The sequence below is a fragment of the Cetorhinus maximus genome, chromosome 12 (genome assembly GCF_964194155.1).
Source record: "Cetorhinus maximus chromosome 12, sCetMax3.hap1.1, whole genome shotgun sequence".
In the NCBI taxonomy this organism is placed as follows: domain Eukaryota; kingdom Metazoa; phylum Chordata; class Chondrichthyes; order Lamniformes; family Cetorhinidae; genus Cetorhinus; species Cetorhinus maximus.
The window spans coordinates 29,760,634-29,783,934 of NC_135890.1; the positions used below are offsets into that span (position 1 = coordinate 29,760,634).

The 23,301-nt window shown below is 41.0% G+C and overlaps 1 protein-coding gene across 2 annotated transcripts in view; it reads right to left on the reverse strand.

Annotated features, from left to right (window-relative positions):
• Window positions 1-16,078: 16,078 nt before the first annotated feature.
• Window positions 16,079-23,301, reverse strand: part of LOC144687340 (voltage-dependent calcium channel subunit alpha-2/delta-1-like) — a 693,974-nt gene continuing 686,751 nt past the window's right edge. For both annotated transcript variants that reach the window (XM_078553326.1, XM_078553325.1), the window contains one exon: window positions 16,079-17,865. In XM_078553326.1, coding sequence (XP_078409452.1) covers window positions 17,749-17,865 — 117 coding nt within the window. In that variant the 3' untranslated portion in view covers window positions 16,079-17,748. The remainder of the gene's footprint in view (window positions 17,866-23,301) is intronic.

The window sequence follows — 23,301 nt, forward strand, 5'->3', positions numbered from 1 at the left end:
AGTTTACTTGAAGATGTCATTTTCAGGAAGGGTAGGACCAGTATGAAATGGAGCAGAAGTAACATTGCTGCCTCTGTGGAGATAAAGTGCTTGAGAAACCGAATGGTCATGTTGGAAAGCAAACAACCCCCCTGACATCAAGATATTTGTTGTAACACAGAAGGATTAATAATCACTGCTAAACGCAGTACCTAAACCGTGACACAAAACGTGTCATTCTCCACAGTGGTAAAGCACCGTTCATAAGCATCGATCTGATTCCAACATCAAAATCTCAGGTGGAGAATGAGTTAAACGAGACCGCACCTGAGGTTAGTCGACATCCTGCACATGAGAGCATACACGTAGGGAGAGGCGGTGGCATAGTGGTATTGTCACTGCACTAGTATTCCAGAGACCCAGGACAATCCTCTGGGGACCTGGGTTCAAATTCCATGGCTGATGGTGAAATTTGAAGCCAACAAAAAATCTGGAATTAAAAGTCTGATGAGCATGAAATGATTTGTCATTAAAAATCCATCTGCTTCACTAATATCCTTCAGGGGAGGGAATATGTTGGCATGCATCCACTGACCAAAATATTGCATTAGGATGCTCACCCAACGTCACCGTGCATCATTTTATGCTTAGTTGGGTCAGGCGGCCGCTGAGCTAAAAGTTCTCCCCCATGTTTTAACAGCACGTGCAAAACGTTCTTACTGAATCTTATTGTTTATTCCCAAAAGCTTCACAGTTGGGTGGGGGAGGGGCGCCGAGGGTTGGTTTTTGGCTCATGGAGGGAGTTGACACTGAGCTGATTTGGCATGTAAGCGTACAAGTTGTTTTTCAGTGGATGGGGCATTAGAATGGGCCTAGAGCAGCTGTAAGTGGAGGGAGGGGGAAAGTTTCAGGTCAGCAGATGGCATCGATTTAATCTTAATGGAGGAAGGGGTGGGGGGGATTTCCACTGTTGATGGGGGAATCGGAATTTGTCTTTGATAATGGACAGAACATCTTTGTCCTCAATGGGGAAGTTTGTTCTCACTGGGTGTTCAGGTGACAGGACCATTTCCTTGTCAGTAAAGCAAGTATTAAAAGGTCCTCGCTCTTTGATACATGCAGTGCGATTTTCGACCGATTAGCAGGTCAGGAATACATTGGTAGTTTCAGCCAGCTTTGCCAAGGCTTTTTAACTGAACCATGGCATCAGGATCCTGCTCCCATGTTCCCTGGTCAACCAGAGAGCCTGGGCGGATGACATACCAATTCTGTCGAAGAAAGGGTTTCTAATTAAAGGTACCATGACATGGATTGAAATGGCTCGAGTGGACAGAGATTTTTGAACCTGCAGCAACCACAGGAATGGAGAGGAGACATGGGAAGGCTGCCCCTCCATTCTGGAGGTCCTGTTGTGGGATCTGAGGGGCTGCAGTGGGGTGATCTTCACAAGGATGGGAGGGAAACCTCTCCAACTGGGCAGAGGCGGATGGAAGCGTTTGGGGAAGTTGTTCCCTCCAACCTGGAGACAGGGCACCAAGAGGATCCAGGACCTCGGGAGGGTAGTTGAGTGGTACAACACTTTCAGGCACCAAGCTCCAAACCCTGACTTTCACAACATTTGCCTGCACAGCACTCCTCAGGATAGCACATCTCACAGCTGCATGCATTCCTCTCGCTCCAGGCACTTCATATTCCCATCTAAATAGCCAATTATACTCACTTACCTTCATCCTATTGCCCTTCCGTAGCCGTGCATTAGAGTCACCCATCACAAATGTTGCCCTTTTGTCCTCTCCACACACTTACATCTAACAGTCATAGCTCTTTGCCTTCTATTCTTGCAGGAGAAGAGAACAACAACAGGGAGACGAAGAAACTGGGGGATGGCCATTCAATAACAGTCACCTTGACAGCCACTGGCAATGTGTGCCCACCTAGCTCACTGGGAAGGAGGTCTTGATCTAAGAGGATGCAGATGCCAGTCGTGACCTGCCGTGAAAACCTGAGTTTCCTGAGGCACAGCTCACATATCAAGAGAGCTGATCCTTTGTCCACAAACCCTGTGTTAAGGGTCCTGCCTCCTTCAAGTTGGAGCTCTGTGTCCACCTCTTCTTACCTGTGGAGTGACATGTGGCTGAGGAGAAGGCAGCTAATTCTGCTGGTGTTGTTGTTTCTGCCCTCTTGATCTTCATCAGAGGTGGAAGGTGGAGCTGTATAATATGCTCCCATGCTGCTGTGAAGGCTAACAGCTGGGAAGTGAAGCTGAAGGTGAGTGGAGTGCCAGACACGCAGGTGAAATGACTTCCAAGAAGTTGGCAATCATCTGTCAAGTAGTGAAAGTATTGAGAAGGAGTACTGTGAAAAGCAACCTCTCACCTGGCCATGGCTGGAGCTCTTTAATTTCACTTTTTAAAGGCTTCCTAGCCTGTCAGTGTCACTGAAGAAGCACGCCTCCCTATGCACTCACCTCAGTGACCCTGGTGTGTTGCTGACAACTTCTGTTAGAGCCAGAATCCTTGGTTAAATCAGTACATATTTACCTATTTGAACATTTAAATGGCTTACCTGACAGGCAGCGGCACAGGGGTTCCCCCATTCTTGTCTTCAAACCCACCCTGGTGAAACTCGGAAGAGGGTGGGAAGATGTCAGGATTCAAACCCGACATCACTTTTAGGGCACTTAACATTCCTGGTGCACCAAAACCCACCTCCCCTTGCCCGTCAAGGTTCCTCCTGTTATGTGAGCTGTTTTTGAATAGCATGCTGGTTCTTTCTGCCCACCATCAAGATTCTGAGAGTTTTCTCAGTAATTATTTAGACCATGTAACTATGTTTTGACATTCACTGGGCATTCAATGGCATCATTTGAATTTTGGAAGTTCTGCTTCACTAGAATGCAATATCTAATGTATCTGTTCCCCTAGGTCGTGCTCAACTTGGGTGCCTGATTCTGCCATTTCCTGGAAAGGAATACCCGTGTGTTACAAAAACTGAGCAAGGGACATTTATGTAGATTTAGGTGTTGACCCATTGCAACCAGTTTGTAACTAAATGTTATATTTATAGGGCAACATTCTCTCCCCCGTCGGCAGGGGGGGGCGGTGGGGGGGGGAGTGTGGGAGCGGGCACACTTCCGATCGGAGGCGCGCCACCATTTTACGTGGGCGGGCCAATTAAGGCCCACCCAGCATGACGTGCGCCAGGAAGCGCTATGTGCTCCCCCTGTGCGGGCGGGGGGCCGGGGGGGTGGGGGGGGGATTCCCTCGGCCGGAGGTGCGCAAAGTGCTGCCTCATGGAGGTTGGCACCAATTTGAAACTTTCAATAAAGATTAGAAAAAAATTTCCCTGCCATGTCTCCTCATGTGACACTGTTACATTAGCTGGGACATGTCCATAGCTTTTATTGTCAAATTTTCTGCATTTTTTTAAATCACTCGTGAAACCTCATCCCGCCCGTGGATGAGGTTTCATGTCTTTTCACAAGCCCGCCTGGGCTCCCGGCCTGACCGCCAACCTTAACGTTGGACGGGCAGGTCCATTAATGAGTTCAATTGGTTTTTTAATGGCCTTACTAAGCCGCTAACAGGTCGGCGGGCGCGCAGCTGACTCAGATGCACACCCGCCGATCTGACAATCTAAATGACGCGGGGTGACGTCGGGACGCACACCCAACGTCACCCCGCGTCACTTCACACGTCAGCGAGCAGGCCCCGTCCCCACTCGCCAACTGGAAGATGCTGGTCATCATTGCAGTAGCTTGGTAATCCTAAAACCACACAGTTTTTAATCTACAATAGAGAATTTAATATACACCTGATTGAAAACCAAAATTTGGCCAAGCCCGATGCCCCTTTTTTTTTTGACCTAAGATATTTTGTAATTACTTAGCCTAGATTTTCAGATCTGCCAACCCATTGATGCTACGGTTAAAATAACAATGAAAAGAAAAGGCTGTTTTGTCTCCAGTGGATCCTACGGTATCACAAAAATCAATGCAAAATCAGGTTGCCGTTTTGCTTCAGCATTTTGGTGAAGATATCCCTTTACATTTTAATTGTTAACCTGGAGATATATCCGGAAGTAAGAAAGATATATAAACCAGCATGCACTAGGCTGTTCTTGGCATGAAGTTGGTCTAGTTAGCCTGATATTGGGAAATGGATACATTGTTGGGAAACTGCAAATAATTGACATAGAGCAGAGTTAAGGATGACCTAAAGCACAAAAGGGCCGTGCCTGGTTCCAAAAATCTGTCAAACAAAACTGCATGGACAATGTAGAGGTTTTGTCTGTCCCTTTTAAATTTCAGGCACTGCATGACACCAAGAATGGCTAATTAGCACTCTTTATAAAGAAATAGGCTCCTCTCAGATACATGGGTGTTCAGAATAGAAATTGTAGAAATTTAGGTTCAGGTAAGTGAAGTCAGACCCTCCAGCACTCACGCCTCACATCCCCACCAGCCCCCGCCCACCCATCCCCCATGACCCCTTATACCCGTATGCTTCCTCAATATCAACTCATGACCAGTCACTCATTTCCCATGCCCCCTCAATGCCAACTCCTGCCCTTACCCACCCCCAATCCTCCCATACACTCCATGCTAATTCAATGATGACTCATCCGCTGCCTACATTTCCATCATAGCCCCCATGCCAACTCAATGCCAAGTCATGTCCTGCATCCATCTCCAAGCCCCTCATACTAACTCAATACCAACCCATGCTCCTCACCCAACCCTCAAGCCCTCTCATAGCCCCAATGTCAACTCAATGCCAACTCATACTCCCTCACCCATTCCCCACCCCCTCATAGCTCCAATGCCAATTGATGCCACCCACACCCTATGCCCCCTCATAGCCTTATGCCAATTCAACACCAACTCATTACCCCATCCACACATCCCCAATATCCCCTTATACTTTACATGCCAACTCAAGGCAACTCATGCCCCCAACACCTACATATACCCACAAAGCCCCCATGTCAACTTAATGCCAGCTCATGTTCCCCATGGCCCCCTCATACCCACATGCCACCTCCATAGCCACTCACCCAGTATCCATCATGGGCAGACCTCAGGAGCCATGTGCAGATGAAAAAATAAACTTTTAACAATTTAATACAGCTCTCACTTATATACACTTGATGGTGAAGAAAATTACAAGAATGAAATCCATTCAAAGCTTCTAAATCTCAAGTGGTTAATCTCTCCCGAAAACAAATAAACTTCTATTTAGGCCCCACATTATAGACAGCTAATCCTTTAAAAGCCTCTTTAAACTGTCAGTCAAACTGTGAACACAGAAGCCTCTGCTGAGATAAATGTAGCTTTAGAAACTCAGCCAAGGATTCATAATAACATAATAATAGCACTCGGGCAAATGTCAACAAAGAGTTCCATTGAAGCCGAATGAACAGATGCTAATGTTTATTTCTAATCTATACCAGATGGCCTATCAATCAATGCAGTCCAGCAGAGGGTTTCTTTTAATTCTGCCAGCTGCAGCCTATTTTTCCCCAATTTTAAAGCGCATGGAATTTAAAAAACTTCAGATCATTATACATAATTAGACCATATCCACCCTTCAAGCGTGTTTATGTCTACTCCATCAATTAGTGATTCTTACACTGCGGGTTCAGGCCAGCCAAAATGAGGTCAGGTTGAACTCAGCATTAAGTTCAAATGGCCCTGCTGAGTATGGGTTTCCCTCCTGTGTGATTCACAGCCTACCGCCTTCCCCGTGCCAGCAACAATTGGATATGTCACAATGGGAGTGGAACTTCTGCATCCGGGTCCAAGATTTCTTTACGCTTTCCTCATGCTGTATCTCCACAGCTATTATTGGTTTTTCTTTGCATACTTTCCAACGATCAAATGTTTTTTTCCTGATGGTTCATATTTCTGACTAGACAGCCAGAGAATCAAGCTTACACCATCCAACATATCACTTGCAAACAGGGGATATTCCATTGCCAGGGAATTAGATAGACTCTGGGCTACAAAACAATTGGAAGGAACCATGATTCTAATATAGATACCACAATAAAATCAAGAGACATGGCGCACATATAAGAAATCTAAAAACCCTTTAAAAGCGCTACTTCCTTCTTCTATAAAGCTACTTAGGGAATTGTCACAAAGCATTAGTGAGCTGTAACAAAATGGCCTTTGTAGGACTGAAACAAACAAATGGTTCCTCTGCATGTTCCTGGCACCTTGCTTTTGTTGAAGAAGAAACATGTTTTGTTTTTATTTTCATTTAAATGATAGATTTATCCAAAACCACAAAATTCAATTTGGAACAAAATTTGGATTTTCTGATGAACAAACCATAGCCCAAAAGGGGTTTATTTTGGATTTGGAATCAGTGTTCAACTCATACAACATTCAAAAATAAAAGTCCATGACAGTATCTAGACTACTTCAGGACAAATATAATTTCTCACCACTTGGTGCTTGATCCGATAAAACTGGCAGAGGCAGATTTGTTGAAATTACTTTCACAGATCCTTGATAATGCACAGCATTCTTTTACTGACATTAAAATAATTCCTTCCCCTGAAGCTCTGCAGGTGATTTATCAATATACATTAACTCCTAGCATCAGCAGTGACAATCAAACATAATGTTCCCGCTCTCTCCAAATATCACCATTTCAGTGGTTCCTTAGTGAACAGCAGGATTGACTTCTTACAGACCCTGCTGTTCTGTAATTTTAGAGAAAAGCAATATTGAAGTTTTCAACTGCTATTCCATATCAATAAATCCTTTTCCCTTCCTATCTCAACCAGCTCCTGTAATTTAGATAATAAATATTTTAATACAATATTGTAGTCTGACTGGGACAGTCATTCAGATCATTATTTTTCTATTTAGCACCCAACCGAGTGGAAATTTGACTGAGTCCCATTCAAGCTTTTAGGAAGGACGAGGAGAAAACAGGGGCCTCTCTATGTATCGCTAAGCGACCCTTCTATTGGTTTAACTAAGTATGAATGGTGGAATTAAACATTTGTGGTCTTTATGGAACTGTTCGCCATTAGTTCTCCAATGGACATATCTGATTCTTTGTGAACAAGTGGAGAGGAATCTAAACTCTCTCAGTCTAATGAGGAGAAAGGGGTCATATCATTTCATGGGAATTTACAGCTGGGCCTGTGTCTATGTTATCTCATGATCTTGGATTTAATTGGATAATACTATCTCCTTCACCCCCACCCACTGAACCGCTTAAAGAGTCAGCCATGCAACTTCCATTCAGCTCTGGTTTATTTTCAGTTTGTCAATACTTACTTATTTTCACTATTAATCAATGGTCTTTGTTTTTCAAATTGGGTGCTGCCATTGTGATTATTCTGTATTAAAACCAGATTCTAATCTCAGTTTGGCTCAGTATGTAGTGTAGTATGTAACCTTTGAGTTAACAGTTTGTGGATTCAAGCCCTACTCCCGAACTTGAGCACATAAACCAGGCTGACACTTCAGTGTAGTACTACACTTTGAGATGAGATGTTAAAGCAAGACCATACCTGCCTATTTTGATGATTCAGGTGTTTGTTAATGATCGCACAGCACTATGTGAAGAAGAGTAGCTTGTTTTCCCAATCTCCTAGACTGTACCTCAAAATGATGTATTGCGTGTGAAGTGCTTTGGCTGTCTCTGAGATGATATGCTACATCAATACACGTTTTTTTTTGTGTACTGAATTTGTAATATTTTGACATGACTAACATTATTTTCATCTCAATGGATAGAATCTATTCGATGGTTTCAAACATACAGAAAATGTTTGTCAGAACAGTTCATTCATAAAATAACACAGCTTCACAAACTCAGCATGGTGAAACATTTTAATGATTTAACTGATAAATCTTATATTCGGAATATATTTGCACAAGAATAAAGTAACACAACATTTCTAAGATTATAAACTTTTGTTTTTTTTTTAACAGTATTGTACAAATTTATACAAAATTTCTTTCAGGCTTGTCAAGTTCCACAAAACGTTCAGAAAGCACAAGAAAAAGGGAGAGGGCCTCGGCCTGCAGAGAGCAGTGAGAACCTTCTGCAAAAACACACATTGAACCATCTGCGACCATAAATAAAACAATCCATTAAAGCAGGATCTGGACACTCTGTACTATGGTCAACAACAGCACAATTCCCTTCATTCAAATTGTAAAACAGCTTTGCAACTTGCAACCCAGTAAGGCTACAGGGCTAGATGATTTTGAAAAAAAAAAGCTATATAAACCTCATACAACACACACAAACGGCAGCAATGCTCTTCACCAATTTATCTACCAGTTTAAGCTTTAAAAAAATTAGCATCAAATGATACATGTAACAGGGACTTTGAAACGTTGCAGCTCAATTATAACTAAAGCTGCTTCATTGAAAATATATTAAAATCAATCTGTCCACTAACTAACAAGGTTGTGGATGCAACAATTCTGTTATTTCTTCCCCCCAAATAGTCTTAAATCATGACTTTTGAATAAATAATCAGTAAAATGATCACTGTTGATTTATTTTCCTATTCACAGTTCCATCTTTGTAGCCTTAATAAAATGTGCGCTTTATTTTTTTTAGGCTTTATGGGATATTAGTTCATTCAGTGTTCATTGTGTGATTAGGAAGTACAAACAAACAGGATGTCTATTCAGGTTCTACTTGCCAAATCAGTTAAATTCAAATCCCTAGAATTCATGCTGTAGCAGAGTGCTCAGCTCAGGCATTGCCCGGACTGCGCAATATAGTTCTGGTTGACAAGGTGCATGGGGCTCATCCAGTCCCTTGAGGTAATGCAGACTTTGCCAACCAGGTTGATTCCCAATTCTAAAGGCTAAGAAGAATAACTGCTCAAACTTATATTTTTCAGCTTTGAACAAAGAAAACACAGGAGAACTTTATGGTACTTAATGTACTTATCAGGGCAGATATAAATCTTTTACAATACTTTATGATGTGCTAAATGTGCCTTTTGCTTATGTATTTTTACAACACAAGAGTTAGGAATTCTTCCCATCCATTGGAGGGAGGCTCATGTTGAGGCCAATATTCAAAAAGGGCAACAATTCATACTGAAAAGTCATTGGCCAATTTCCTTGACTTTAGTTACAGGCAAATTTCTAGAAGGGAATATTAGAGATACGCTGCATGACCAGCTGAACAATGAAGTTGTTGTTAGATACTGTCAACATCCCAACTCACTAACCTGGTTGAATTTTCTGAGCAAGACACTTGGTTGGTGGATGTTGACATTTTATATTTGGCTTTCAAAAAGCTTGACAAGGTGCCACACAACAGATTGCCCTGTAAGATAGAGTTTTGTGGGATTGGAGGCAAGGTATTGGGTTAGATAGGGAAATGGTTGCTATTTCATGGGCAGAGGGCTACTACTAATTATAGTGCTTCAGTAAGGAAACCAATTACTATTGGAGTCCCACAGGATCTGCTAGGACTGCTGTTTTTCATAACCTATATTTAACTTTTGCCTGAAGGTTAGTGGGAGAACTGTTCACGTGTTCATTATTGGCAAAAAGATTTGTGCGACTGTTAGAACCTTGGCTAAAAAAGAAATGCCTACAATCAGACCTGGACATGAAGAGATGGGCACACATCTGGAAGATGACACCAATGGGTAGTGCTACGTAATGTATGTGTATGCCATGCAGGGTCCTGAACTAAAGTCTGTTGAACAGGTAAGAGACATGGGTGTCATAGTACAAGTCTCTAAAAAGTTCTCGACTGATGCTGAGATTGCAATTAAAGGAAAAATGCAATTTTCAAACATGTCATTAGGATAATCCAGTATAAAACAAACACATTATAGTGTCATTACACAAAATCTTGATTTGACCTCATCCAGAATACTGTGTCCAGTTTCAGACACTTCATTTAGTGGATGATATGACATTGCTGGTAAAATTTCAAAGAGCTACTAGCTTGATACCTCGCTTCTAAATCCTTACGTAGCATGATCGGGTTTAGAGAGCTAGCATTTCTTACAAAAGAAAAGCATAGGACTTCGTGAAGATTTAATTGAGATATTTAAAATGATGAAGGAGTTGGCTGTGTCCACATGGATAGACTATATGCATTCGATAGTTAGGGAGAACCCAGAGACGTGCATAAGTTACACAAGCACAGGGCTAGATTGGATGTTAGAAGGTTCTTCATCAACAGAGGTCATCAACCTTTGAAACAGATTGCTGACTCATGCATTGACTGAATTTACTGCACGTGTTCAAAATTGACCTGGATGCATTCTGACTGTAGCTGATATCGCTACATAAAAAGGCTAAGTAGGATGTTGACAATTTTCCTCATGAACACTGTGGTCTCTTGCAGCTCAGTTACCTATCTTTTTTCCCCCCTTAAATTGGTCTAGCTTTTTTTAAAAAACCTGTTGTCTTTCCCAGGTGAACACTTGGCTTTAGGGTGGGTCGGAGCTTTGAGGATCGTGATGCTCAGCTGCAATGTGACAGTATCGGACAGCCTCAATATACTAGCTGGTATTTCCTGTTAGTTTTTCTGTAAGTTCATAGATATGCTAGGGCAGCAGGTCAAGGTTCAGGGTTCTGAAATTTAGGAGATGACAGGAAATATTTCTTTACCAAGATGGCAATCAGCAGTTAAAACAGGTCAACCTGAAAGGCCACTTCATATTTGAGGGGGTCAAATTAAAAGTTTAAGGAGATACTTAGCTGCCTTGATTAAAGCAAACGTGAAAAATGAATTGGCAATCTGAGGAAGAAACATTTTATCTCAAAGGATTACTGTTAAACATTGCACATCATACTAGAAAAACTGAAGGAGCATTGATCCTTTAATCAGTTTTTAACAGAATGAGGGGACTACCTAAAAATTGTTAACTTATTGCACTTTGGACATCGCCCTAGGACAGATTTGTTTGCAGTTGCAATTAAAATCAATTCTGAAAATAAACTTTCAGAGAAAGCTAATTTAAAAGTCAAAAAGCACTTGATTTTGCCTGAAGTGTGGAGAGAGTATAAACAGACAAGGAAGTTCTGACAACAGGTTGCAGTAAATATGAGGAACATGGCACCTTGAAGGGTTTCCATTGCGGGAAGATCAATCATAATATTAATTCTTGTTGTTTCCAGTGCAATCTACGCAATGAAATTTGACATATAAGCGGAAAACGTTCCAGTATAACTGAAAGTGTTAAAATTTACATGGCACTCTGTGAGAAATGTGGATTCAAATGGAAAGACAAAAGAAAAATATTAGAAGCTAAATAGAAAATCAGTAAGAGCAAAACCAAACATTCTCACTATTAGCAGAGAGGAAGGGACAGAACCCCTACAGCATCTAAAACATTAGTAACCAATTTGCGCTTTCCAACGAGGGCAAACAGAATCAAACTCTGAAATTCTTAATCCAGTACAAATATGAGAATAAAATCTTAGCACTGGAGTTATACATTGGTGCTTCAATTATCCAATCCACAGAAGGAAGTTTTTGTGAAAAAATGCAATGCTCCAAATTATTATAGATACATTAAAGTCAAATATGAGATACATAAACCTGATTTGGTAAGATTGGTTAATCAATCTGGTTGACCAACCTGGTTGGTGGTGAAGGCAGAAATCCTCAACTCATTTAAAAGGCACCTGGATTTGCACCTGAAGTGCTGTAACCTGCAAGGCTACAAACCAGGTGCTGGAAGGTGGGATTAGAATGGGTGGCTAGTTTTTTATTTTTTATTTTTCAGCTGGCGCAGCCACAATGGGCTCTTTCTGTGCTGTAACTTATCTATGGTTCCATCTGAAGACTAATTGGCAGTCTTAACTGTTTCCTGGTCAAGAGTCCGACTTAACTTGGAAGAAACAGTCATCACCCATACAGCTAAATTGGCAGATCTTAAAGAGGCACAGAGGCAAACAATTACTGCAGAAGAGTGCAGTGTTCAGATGAAAGGCTGAGATTTGTATGTCGCACTCAGAACTGGAGTTAAAAAAAATCCCATGCCAAAATTCATCAGATCAAGTTATCTACCATAAGTAAGCTTTAAAAGGAAAACTTTATGATGAGCTGAATGGATTAAAAGGACAAGAGTAAGCATAAAGATGCAGTACTCAAAATAATCAAGACTCGATGATAAACAGCTTGACCATGTTTATTCTCATCAGAGACATGACTGGGTTCAAACCACCTTGGTTCATTTTCATATTAAACTGTACATTACCTGAGGAGCAACAGGATTTAAAAAAATATATGTTTGCCATTGGCAGCGGGGTTGCCTCAAGGAGGTTGTCTCACATTATCTTAGCTTTGCACCAGTTGTAACTTAATCGAAGTTTAAACTCTGTGTAGTTAGCCTAATAGCCTGCCTTTAAGCTTCCAAAGTTTGAAAAGAATCGACTGTCCCGCAAGCTGTTTACTAACATTGGAATTGTCACTGGTACTCTGAGGCCAACAGAAAATGTAGCATATATTGTTTAATTATGTACTGCGTTTTGTTTTGCCTTGATGAGAGAGAGGTATGTGAAGACAGTGGGCTGAATCTGATCAGCCACATAGAGGCAGCTTTGAAGGCATGAGGGCAAGGAATTTTTGAAAGCTCCATCTCTGAGTAATCTTACTGGAGGTGGGGTCAGACTGGCAATGGGTGGTAACAAATTAACGGCAATTAAATGCCCACTTTGGGGACGATTGGTGACACCAACAGGATCTTTCGGACAGCACACAGACCCCCTCCCCCACTGAAGTCGAAGCCCAGCAGATGGCTGGAGGTAGACACCTGGCAGCAGGCAGAGGGCCAGTCAGGCCTCCTTTAACTACCCAATTCCCACTCCTGAGCCAGGTGTGCCAGACAGCCACAGCTGCTGCTGCAGGTCAATATGTGGAGGGGGTTCCCCTCCCGAATGGTGGTCTGTGAATGGTGGTCAAACTTATTTTAATTATTGTCTGAGGGCATCTCCACCTTGATGTGCTTTCCTGATTTATTCTTAATTCATTCATAGGATGTGGGCATCTCTGACTAGGCTGCGTACATTCAGTGCCCACCTCTCATGGTGGGGCTGACAACTGTCCACAACTTCAGGCACTCCAGTTGGCCTTCCCGCCTGTGGAAACCACCCATCATTCCTGATTGGGCAGGACTCCTGGAGGCACCATGTTAATTGGCCGCCTCCAGGAAGATCACAAATGGATGCCCTCTGGGTTGGGATCTGCATATCGTCCTAACACCACAGAATCTTTTATGTTGGTAAGATTTTTCAGCCAGAGGGTGATGGGAGTCTGGAACTCATTGCCTGAAAGGGGTTGAGTCAGAAACTCTTGTAACATTTAAGAAGTATTTAGATGTTCACTTGCATTGCCATAGCCTCCAGGCCAAGCACTGGAAAATGGGATTAGTGTAGTCAGATCTTCATTGACCGGCGTGGACACGATGGGTCAATTGGCCTCCTTCTGTCCTATAAATGTCTATGAATCTATACTACTCAGTGAAATTCAAAGCTGTTCCTAATCACTGTGCTAAAAATTCTACAGGGGTTGATATGGTTCCTCCAACAGGACAGCAGATTAAGGCATTATGAAATAGGTCTACAACTTTGATGACTAATGGGAAAATGGAGACTTTCAAAATGAAAAATGTATATTCTCAGTACTATTCTGTGAATAAGAAAATAACTATTTCACTGAATTTGAACCATTTACAACCAATAAGAATCATTGCATCCAACTCATTTAAGTACTTCACATCTGTATTGAGTGACCCTTTTGTCTTCACAGATTGACTATCCAATATCTGAATTGATCTGTACATTCATTCTGGTTGGAGTTCAGACGATTACATGAATCATGATAGCCATTACAATGTCTCTGAAGCAGCATCTTTAGCACATATTGATTCAGATTCTTAACATCAGGCTCTTGGCTGGATTCAATTACTTTTGCAGAATCACAGCTATCTAAAAAAAAAGACTTGTAGACCATGTATCTATGAACCCATTGTTTCAAACGCATTTCAAACAAGTAATATGACAAAAGCAAAAAATCAAACTCCTTATATCTTTCTGCAAATATATCTAAATACAATCTAATATTTCCTTATAATAAATCAGGCCAACATCAGCCAACAAGCGATAGGATTCCACCCAATTGACAAATTGTGTGTGACGTGGGGAAAGAAGCAGCCTGGATTTATAATTTCTACTCCTTTTTAAAACTTAGCAGAATGTACCAATTAGATTTCCTATAAGAGATGAGTAAAACCTAACTCTAAAGTAGATCAATTCCTTTAGAAAATCCATGCTTCTTTAGGTTGGCAATGAACAATATTAATTGTTTACTTTATCTTTTGTTAATTTCCATTTGGCAATAAACATGTGCATACGGATTAATGAGCTGAGGCTGTCCATACTGGATGGCGGTAAAATACTTCCTGCAAAAACGTACTCAGGTCAATCCTTCAACCTTATGAACATAGGTCTCCCAGAACCTTAAAACCAAATTGGCTCAGTGTTCAGGACAATATATTTACAGTAACACAATGCAAGTTATTGAATGGAAAAAGCACAGAAATCTGAATTTTTCTCCACAGGTTTTAACATTTTGGGTGAAGTTTCCTCATATTTACATACAAACCAACCTTAAAATGATATGGTAATGTGGAAAAATTCCAAAATAACAAGATAAATCTTCATTATTTTTGAATTCTTGAAATATTCATGACATCATCACAGAAGTGTGACACCACTATTAACAAACAGGATGAAAGTTAATTAATGAACACTATTTTCTATACAAAATGATTACTCTTGAAGGTCATAGATAGATGCTGTGAGGTTAATGCTACAACATAGCTTCTCCTATGTGCTCTCTGCTTATAGCTCATCCCCAAACCCTATTGATAGCAAGTTGGCTGGAATACATAGGCAGTTAACCATGCTATGACAGCATTTAACTCAGAATATGCTAACCATGATCTTACATTAGTATCAATCATTTCAGCAGGGTGTACTTGCATCAAACATTTATAAAAAGAGTACACACTGAGGGAGAGCAAGTGGAGTCAAGGCATAACTCTACTGGGGCAGAAGAAAATGGGGGGTGAGTTAACCCGTGTATTCCTGCTCGTGTATTCCTGCTAATGGCGGTTACAAAGTGGTATCACCAGGGCAAAGGGGCTATCTGCAGTATCTGTCAGGGAATGATAAATGTTACAAGGAGGCTAAAAAGAGGAGAAACAAAGAATAAAGTGAGGATCATTTTTAATATTTGTACTTGCAGTTCCTGATATACTGGTAGCTTGCTGGTGAATTCTGCATCTGTCAGTGAAAGCATCAACTAGATATGTGAACTGAGGATAATACTGCCTGGACAGACATGAGCTATGCTTGCTAATCTACAAGTGGTCTGGCCTTTGGGATGCCTAGGTCAGGTTACAAGTAGAATAGTATCTGCAGTCCATTGGTAAATCTGCAGTGTTTTATTTACTGTCAAACACCGGTAGCGTCTTCTCCATTTGTTTCAACTTATGATAAGTTCTTGAATGTGGACTCATTCTCAAAAAGGATAGAGGGATTCTGAGACAATGCATTGATCACATGCCATTGTATTACTTTGGCAAACCCCAAATCATGTGTGTAATTTTGCATGGCATATCTCTAGGTCACAAGCACTGGGCACTGCATATTTAATAGTGCAATGGACAATTTTCCTGACCCTGGCCCATTTCTAAAAAAAAATTAAGATGAATGAAATTGCCTGCTAATCTGACACTGCATCAATGAAAGCTAACAATTGAAATCCTGCTGACAAAAAGGTCACTGATACAAAAGCTGCAAAATCCACTGAATTTGGTACCATGACTGACGGACTTTCAATTGAAACTCTTACCCAAAAAGGTATCAGTCAACCTTACAACAAAACTATCTTCATCTTAACCAAAACATTTTAAATACTGTTTCCACATACATTAACATCTGATTACTTATATATTTTGAAATACTGAACTGATCATGCAAACTCATTGTGGTGTACTCCATTTTTGAATGAAAATAGGTGGCTGAGGCAACCAAAATGCTGCAATGATCTGCTGCCATCTTGATTTTTTTTTTCACTGTTGCAATTTAAATTCTTTAGTCATTTTAATTTTTTTTCTGGAAAATTTCCCCTCTCTTTAGCCCCAGGTGGCTGATATTGACAGAGCATGGATTCTAATTTAGTTTAAATACTTTGGAATTACATCCAGTTATGACCAAGACCAGAGGATGATTCTCTTAAAAATGAAACAAAAGACTTATGCACGATCAATAAATGTTGTGCACTAAGGCAGGCTGAAACGTACATATAAAGTGAACATTGTTGCGTATTACCTCAAAGTACTATTCAACTTAAATGCACCCTTTTTTTGTTCTGTTGACATATAATGCCTTAAGTTGCCTAGGATCACATCACATTTTTAGTAAATAAAATTCTTACTTAGCTGTGATATGAAATCTCAAATTGCATGCCTTTAATCAATTATTACGCTCATATTATATAATTTTTCCTATAGAATCAATTGCCTACCAAACATTAGCTTTTCTGTTTGGCATTGAATTCAAATTTACTTCGCTGCATTTCAAATACTTTGGGAATTTTTCTGTAATTCAATTAAATGACTGGTGCAGGTCCTATTTCTCATATATTACAGAAATTGCACAGCAGTGGATTGTGCTATGGTAGTGACGGAAGCTCTTGGCTCAATCCCATCCGCTTAAAATATAAAATCTAAATCTTGAAATGCTATTTGAGTAAAATTCCCGTCCTTTCAGCCTGCTCACTGCATTTTGAGAGAGGTATGTTTGACAATATTTAGCTGTTATAAGTGAAACAGTTATATTACATCATATTATCTAAACTTCACATCAACAACATTTGGCTCACTCAGTCGCTCTTGCACATCAACTATACTCCTACAGTAAAACTAAAAGAGAAAATAGTAGCAGCATCTTCATGCAAAAAAAGCATCAGTGTCCAAAACTCAATCGCCACAATGACAGCTTTTGTCATTCACAAGCCTTAGCACTATTTCTTGTGTGGGATACAACAATCATTATGCATTTGCTTCAGCAAACATGAAGGGCATCAGGCATAGAGTTATGGCTTAATGAGGGGGAAGGAGAGGGGAACAGGCATCCTTTGGTAACAGAATAGCTAATAATAATATAATAGCATAAGCCACAGAAAAATCAGTGGACTTTGGTGTATCAAAACCTTAAAAAGGTTGCAATTACTGGTTGGTATCCAACATGGTAATGTTTAAGCTTTCTGGTCTTACACCAATAGGACAGCTGGTTGTGCCTGTATGATACTAGCCCATACGAGTAGTGTTAAAATTAGCTACAGTCAGCCAATGTAAGCCATGAACAAAGAATACCCTTTATCTTGATTCAAGTAAGCTAAACAAAATATGAACCTGATGATAAGCAAATCTAGGACTTTTTTTTATGAATTGTTCCTTTGTATAAATGCATTAGCGTTTCCATAGGTTGCCTGGCAGGTTTCAGTACTGACAATCCAATTTGCTACCATTGTATGACTTAATTTTTTCTTAAACCTTGTCAATGGAGCACCTTGACCATTCTTCATTTGGAGAGTCAACAATGAATCTTTCACACAGTGATACACCAGGATATGGACATGGTCAGTCTTCTACTGCCTGGGGACAAAAGTTTCCCTAGTTTAATCCAGGGCTACAGTGTGGTGAGTCCAGAAAGCGGAGATGGATGTCCGTTCTCTGCAGTCATGATGGATAAGGTCTGGCACTACTTAGCAGCCAGAGCAGAACAAGCTGAATCCCTATCATTGACCATAAAGATGGACTCAGACGAGAGCCACTGCCACACTCAGAATCATCCTCCTGTTGTCAAGGGAGAAAAAAACAAAGTTAGTCACCATGTTGCATTCTGTAAAAGGAATGCCAGTGACCTCTTAAGCTCAGGCAGCATTTAACCACATTTCTTGGACATTGACTCTGCATGTGCAGGTTTTTATCAGTACGTGATTTTAGAACACTTGAGAGTCCCATTCTGGAATTAGTGATATCCGACATTTCTGTGAATCATTGCCAATATTATGCACTTTGGAATTTTCCATTGCTTGAATATATTACACTTTCCCTCCACCCCTGAATTTCTCTTCAAACTTCTTGGAATCATAGTTCCAAATTTGAACAAATAAGTTCAAATCCTAGATCCCTAATAGCTTTATCGGATTTGATCCAAACGTCAAGGATCAGCCAACTCACGGTGCCAGAAATGAAAGAAGTGTTTGAATATACTGGTTGCCAAGATTGCTTACAGGATCCATTTCAAAATCCATTCATTGCTTGTTAGGTGTTTTGTAACATCCCAAGAAGTTAAAGGTCCAGAATAAAAGCAAGTTTTTTGTCACTATATTTTATGTATTTTGCAAAGGCTGTGAAAAGAACGGCTAGTTTTGTTTAATCCAAGAAGTATATAGCTTAAACTTGAGAAGACAGAAATTCCATTAACATACAACATTAAAGTCTAATTTTCTTTGAACTTTTTCCCTTTCAACCATGTACCAAGAAATTCAAAATCTGTCCTCTCTACAGGGCAGCTCACCACCACCACAAGGCAAGTCTGCTTCATTACTACAGATTTTTTGGGAATGCAACATCTGGAACTTCCCGCCTCTGTGACATGGAGCCAACCGGTTGAAGCATACAAAATAAGGAAGACCAGTTTGCTCAAGGTCTTCGTGCTAGAAGAAGCTCATCATGTTGCCAATGTTCAATATTGAGACAGCCCTTCAAAGCCAAATCCACCTCTTTCCCACAGTGGGAAAAGTACATATTGTGTCTGAGAAATTACTCAAACTATTTTGCCTTGCAAGTAATAATATAAACAGAGGTGAGCCACTCCCTATAAAACTCATTGCCGTGCTCCTGAAATTCTCAGTGTATTTGCTACATTTATAGACACTGAAACCAAAAAAGATATAGAAGACTTAAAAACAGCAGTCTTGGTTCCCATTTTAACAATATTAAAGATATTCTGAAAGAGAGCAAATTATTATTTTGAGTGATACACAGAATTGGACAAATTCCCATTTCTGAACATTTTTCTGCTTACCTTTCTACCTCTCAACAGCAATAGTACCTTCCTTTGAATTAATGTTCAGAATTACACACATTACTCCAGATGGGGTTTGACCCATGCATTAAATCACAATCTTATATACCTTCTAACCTTGATGACATCCTGCAAACTAGCCCTTGGCCCTGATTTCATAATACAGATGAGATGAAGAACTATGAATGTTGGAAATCTGAAATCTAAAAGAAAAGGAAACGCTTGGAATACACAGAAGGGTGTCATGTCAGAAAAAAAAACGCTTCTTTTGATTTCTTCTCCTCTTCCAAAGCAACTCAGTAACTGGGACCTATGTGCAGATGCCACCTTAAAATGATATTGGTATGCTGGCAGCCCTTTTGGTACAGGCAATGCTGGATGCGTAATTGTGGATAAGATTCTGATCAGGGTGGTCGTCTGGAGGAAATCTCAAGAGGAACTCACCTGAAACTTGTTGGATCAGTGAGTCTAATTGGAAAGAAGCCTAGTTTGTTACAGAGTGTTGGTTTGGGGCAGGCACAGAGCGATTTTTCCCAAATCTGATGACTCTAGAGGCTCGTGCAGTCTATGAATACTCTGGCAAAACTCATAAGGTTGTAGGGGAGGAGAAGAGCAAAAGCAGCTGCAGGGATCAGTGCAGCCAGTATAGGGACAAAACTACACACAAAGAGCACAGTACAAAATTCAGTGACCAAGCAATGTCTGAAGAGACTCTGTTTCAGCTGCGGGGCTGTAACTCCCTGAGCCACTTGCTGTACCAAGATAGCGAGCCAACAACTAGAGGTGGACATGCCTTGCATGCACATGAAGAGAACTATGAGGCCACATTTTTTTATCTCAGCATCCTTCCAGGTTGCACCAGGTGACATGGTGTACAACCTGCCTGCCATGCCCTAAAACAGGTCACCACGCCCAGTTTTGCAGGGCCAACACATTCAAACAGACAAACAGGGTCCAGCAGGAATGGGTGGATGGTTTTGCAACCACAGCAAACTTTCCAAAGCTTAGGCAGTAACAGACTGCTTTGTGTCCATTAGGTAACCATGAGTTGACAGCACACCTCATCTGAAAAATATTTTTTTCCCCAATGTGCAGCTAGTAAATAACCATGTCAGGTGCACAATGCATAAGTCTTGGTTGGTTTCCTAGAAACTGCCCTGATGTTTCCATATTATGGTTGTTGATTCTGCAAGGTTCCATCAGTGGTATCCAACACGTGGGTTGCTGTTGGGGCATTTAGGATACCCTCTTGCCAGCTGGCTGATGACATGCTCATTTGTTCATTGAAGTAGGATATAAGCAGACTGTTCATGGTACAAGTGCTATCACAGAGCAGACTAGTCGGGATTGTGAAAAAAAAAACATTTCAGATAGCTGGACAGGTCTAGGGGATCCCTCTGTTACAGCTCATGTTGGCGGCATGCTGCATTCCGAATACCTTAGCCTTGCAGCGAACTTGAATGTGAGAACTTGAGATTGAAGAGCAAGAAGGCTTGTCAAACAGGAGCTTAATGATGAAGGCAAACTAGCAGAACAACGTCAAAAGCTGTTTGTGTCCAACTCATCACACCAATGCTTCACAAGCATCCCCCTCTCCAACTCCACATTAACAGTCCTGCCAAGCATCAGGATTAGACCTGCAGTTCTTCCAATTTGCAAAATTCCCTAACCAGAGAACAATTAAATGCTGACTGATCTCAGGCTCTGTTCACTTAATAATTAGACTTTGTGGTTTTAAATTTTAAACAAAGGATAGTGGATATAATTCTCACCAAATTCTCACCAAACTACACACAAGGTGCACAGTACAATATTCAGCCTGGCAGGAAATGGATGGCATCAGACTGACAATGTGATTTACACTCCCATCTGATTTTACTGTCCATGGAAGCTTATCTGGGAAGCTGATGATATGTTGTTTTATAAAGGACAGGAGTGTTCTGCATTGTGTATTACTCTGTTGGCAATGAGACCCTTCAAGACCACAACGTTTAATTAATAAGTAAACGGAGTCTTAGATCAATCAGAATTGAATGTTTGGTCATGGAACTTGGCAAATTGGAATGTGCAATTCAGTGAGGGGCTTTAGGTTACCCTTATTCGGCCACAGTATGACAATTGATCTAGGGCTGGATGTGACAATTGATCTAGGGCTGGATGTGAAAAGGCACAGACTTCAGAAATGACCCTCAGACTCAAAGCTATGCATGTCGAAACAATACAGAGCAGCAGGTCAATAAAGAGAACAGATGGTTGAGCTACATAGCCAAAAACAGTAGAATACAAGTCATAGGAAATTATGATCAAACTGCGTAGTGCATTGGTTAGGCCATTATATGAATACTACATTCAGCTCTTGCTGCATGAAACAAGGGTGACATTCAAGTAAAAGGTAAATTTAGAACTGATATCAGGAAGGTCTTCACTCAAGGAAAGTAGGGAAGTCTTCCTACAGAATCAGAATCACAGAATCACACAGTACAGAAGAGGCTCTTTGGCCCATCGAGTCTGTACCAAAACGTGAGAAACACCTGACCTACCTACCTAATCCCATTTACCAACACTTGGCCCATAGCCTTGAATGTTATGACATGCCAAGTGCTCATCCAGGTACTTTTTAAAGGATGTGAGGCAACCCGCCTCCACCACCCTCCCAGGCAGTGCATTCCAGACCATCACCAACCTCCGGGTAAAAAAGTTTTTCCTCACATCCCCACTAAACCTCCTGCCCCTCACCTTGAACTTATGCCCCCTTGTGACTGACCCTTCAACTAAGGGGAACAGCTGCTCCCTATCCACCTTGTCCATGCCCCTCATAACCTTGTACACCTCGATCAGGTCACCCCTAAGTCTTCTCTGCTCCAACGAAAACAACCCAAGTCTATCCAACCGCTCTTCATAACTTAAATGTTTCATCCCAGGCAACATCCTGGTGAATCTCCTCTGCACCCCCTCCAGTGCAATCACATCTTTCCTATAATGTGGCGACCAGAACTGCACACAGTACTCCAGCTGTGGCCTCACCAAGGTTCTATACAACTCCAACATGACCTCCCTACTTTTGTAATCTATGCCTCCATTGATAAAGGCAAGTATCCCATATGCCTTTTTTACCACCCCACTGACATGCCCCTCCGCCTTCAGAGATCTATGGACACACACGCCAAGGTCCCTTTGTTCCTCAGAACTTCCTAGTGCCATGCCGTTCATTGAATACTTCCTTGTCAACTGTACAGGGAACTAGTGAGACCATAACTGGGGTACTGTGCATGGTTTTGGTTTTGTTACTTAAGGAGGGATTCACTTGCATTGGAAGCAATTCAGAGAAGGTGCACTAGACTAATTCCTGGGATGAAGGGATTATTTTATGAGGAAAGATTGAGCAGGTTGGGCTTATACTCATTAGCATTTAGAAGAATGACAGGTGATCTTATTGAAGCATACGAGATCCTGAGGGGGCTTGACAGGGTAGATGCTGAGAGGATGTTTTCTCTCGTGAGGGAATCTAGAACTAGGGTTTAAAAATATGGGGTCCCCTTTTAAGACTCAGGTGAAGAGGAAGTTATTCTCGCAGAGGGTTGGTCTTTCTTGGAATTCTCTTTCCCAGAGAGCATTGAAGGCAGGGTCATTGAATAGATTCAAGACTGAGTCAGACAGAGTTTTGATCTACAAGGGAGTCAGTGTTTTTGGGGGGTTGTGGGGGGTGGGTGCAGGCAGGAAAGTGGAGTTCAGGCCACAATCAAATCAGCCATGATCTTATCGAATGGTGGAGCAAACCTGAAGGGCCAAATGGTCTACTCCTGCTCCTGTTACTTATGATCTTATAAAGAATGATTCACAGTTGAGGATACAGTAGTGAAGCTGAAAACCCTGGAATCATTTTAGAGACAACTAGATGCATCAATATGGATGGATGATTGAAGATGAGCTAAATGGCATTCCTCATTTGTAAGATGGAAACTATCTCTCTCTGTATGAATAGTAGTCACACAGGATTGTGCTTCACTTCCCAGTTAAATAAAATGTGATAAAATGCTGCCTAATCTTAAATAAAATAATTCATTCTATTTGTTCTAACATTGCCCCAACAGTGTAAAACAGCGTGCTCAATAAGACAGAGATTGTTATAATCAAAATGAAATAACTTTAAAAATAAAAATGTAATGTTGGAAATTCAAATCAATGCTACAGATTTACTT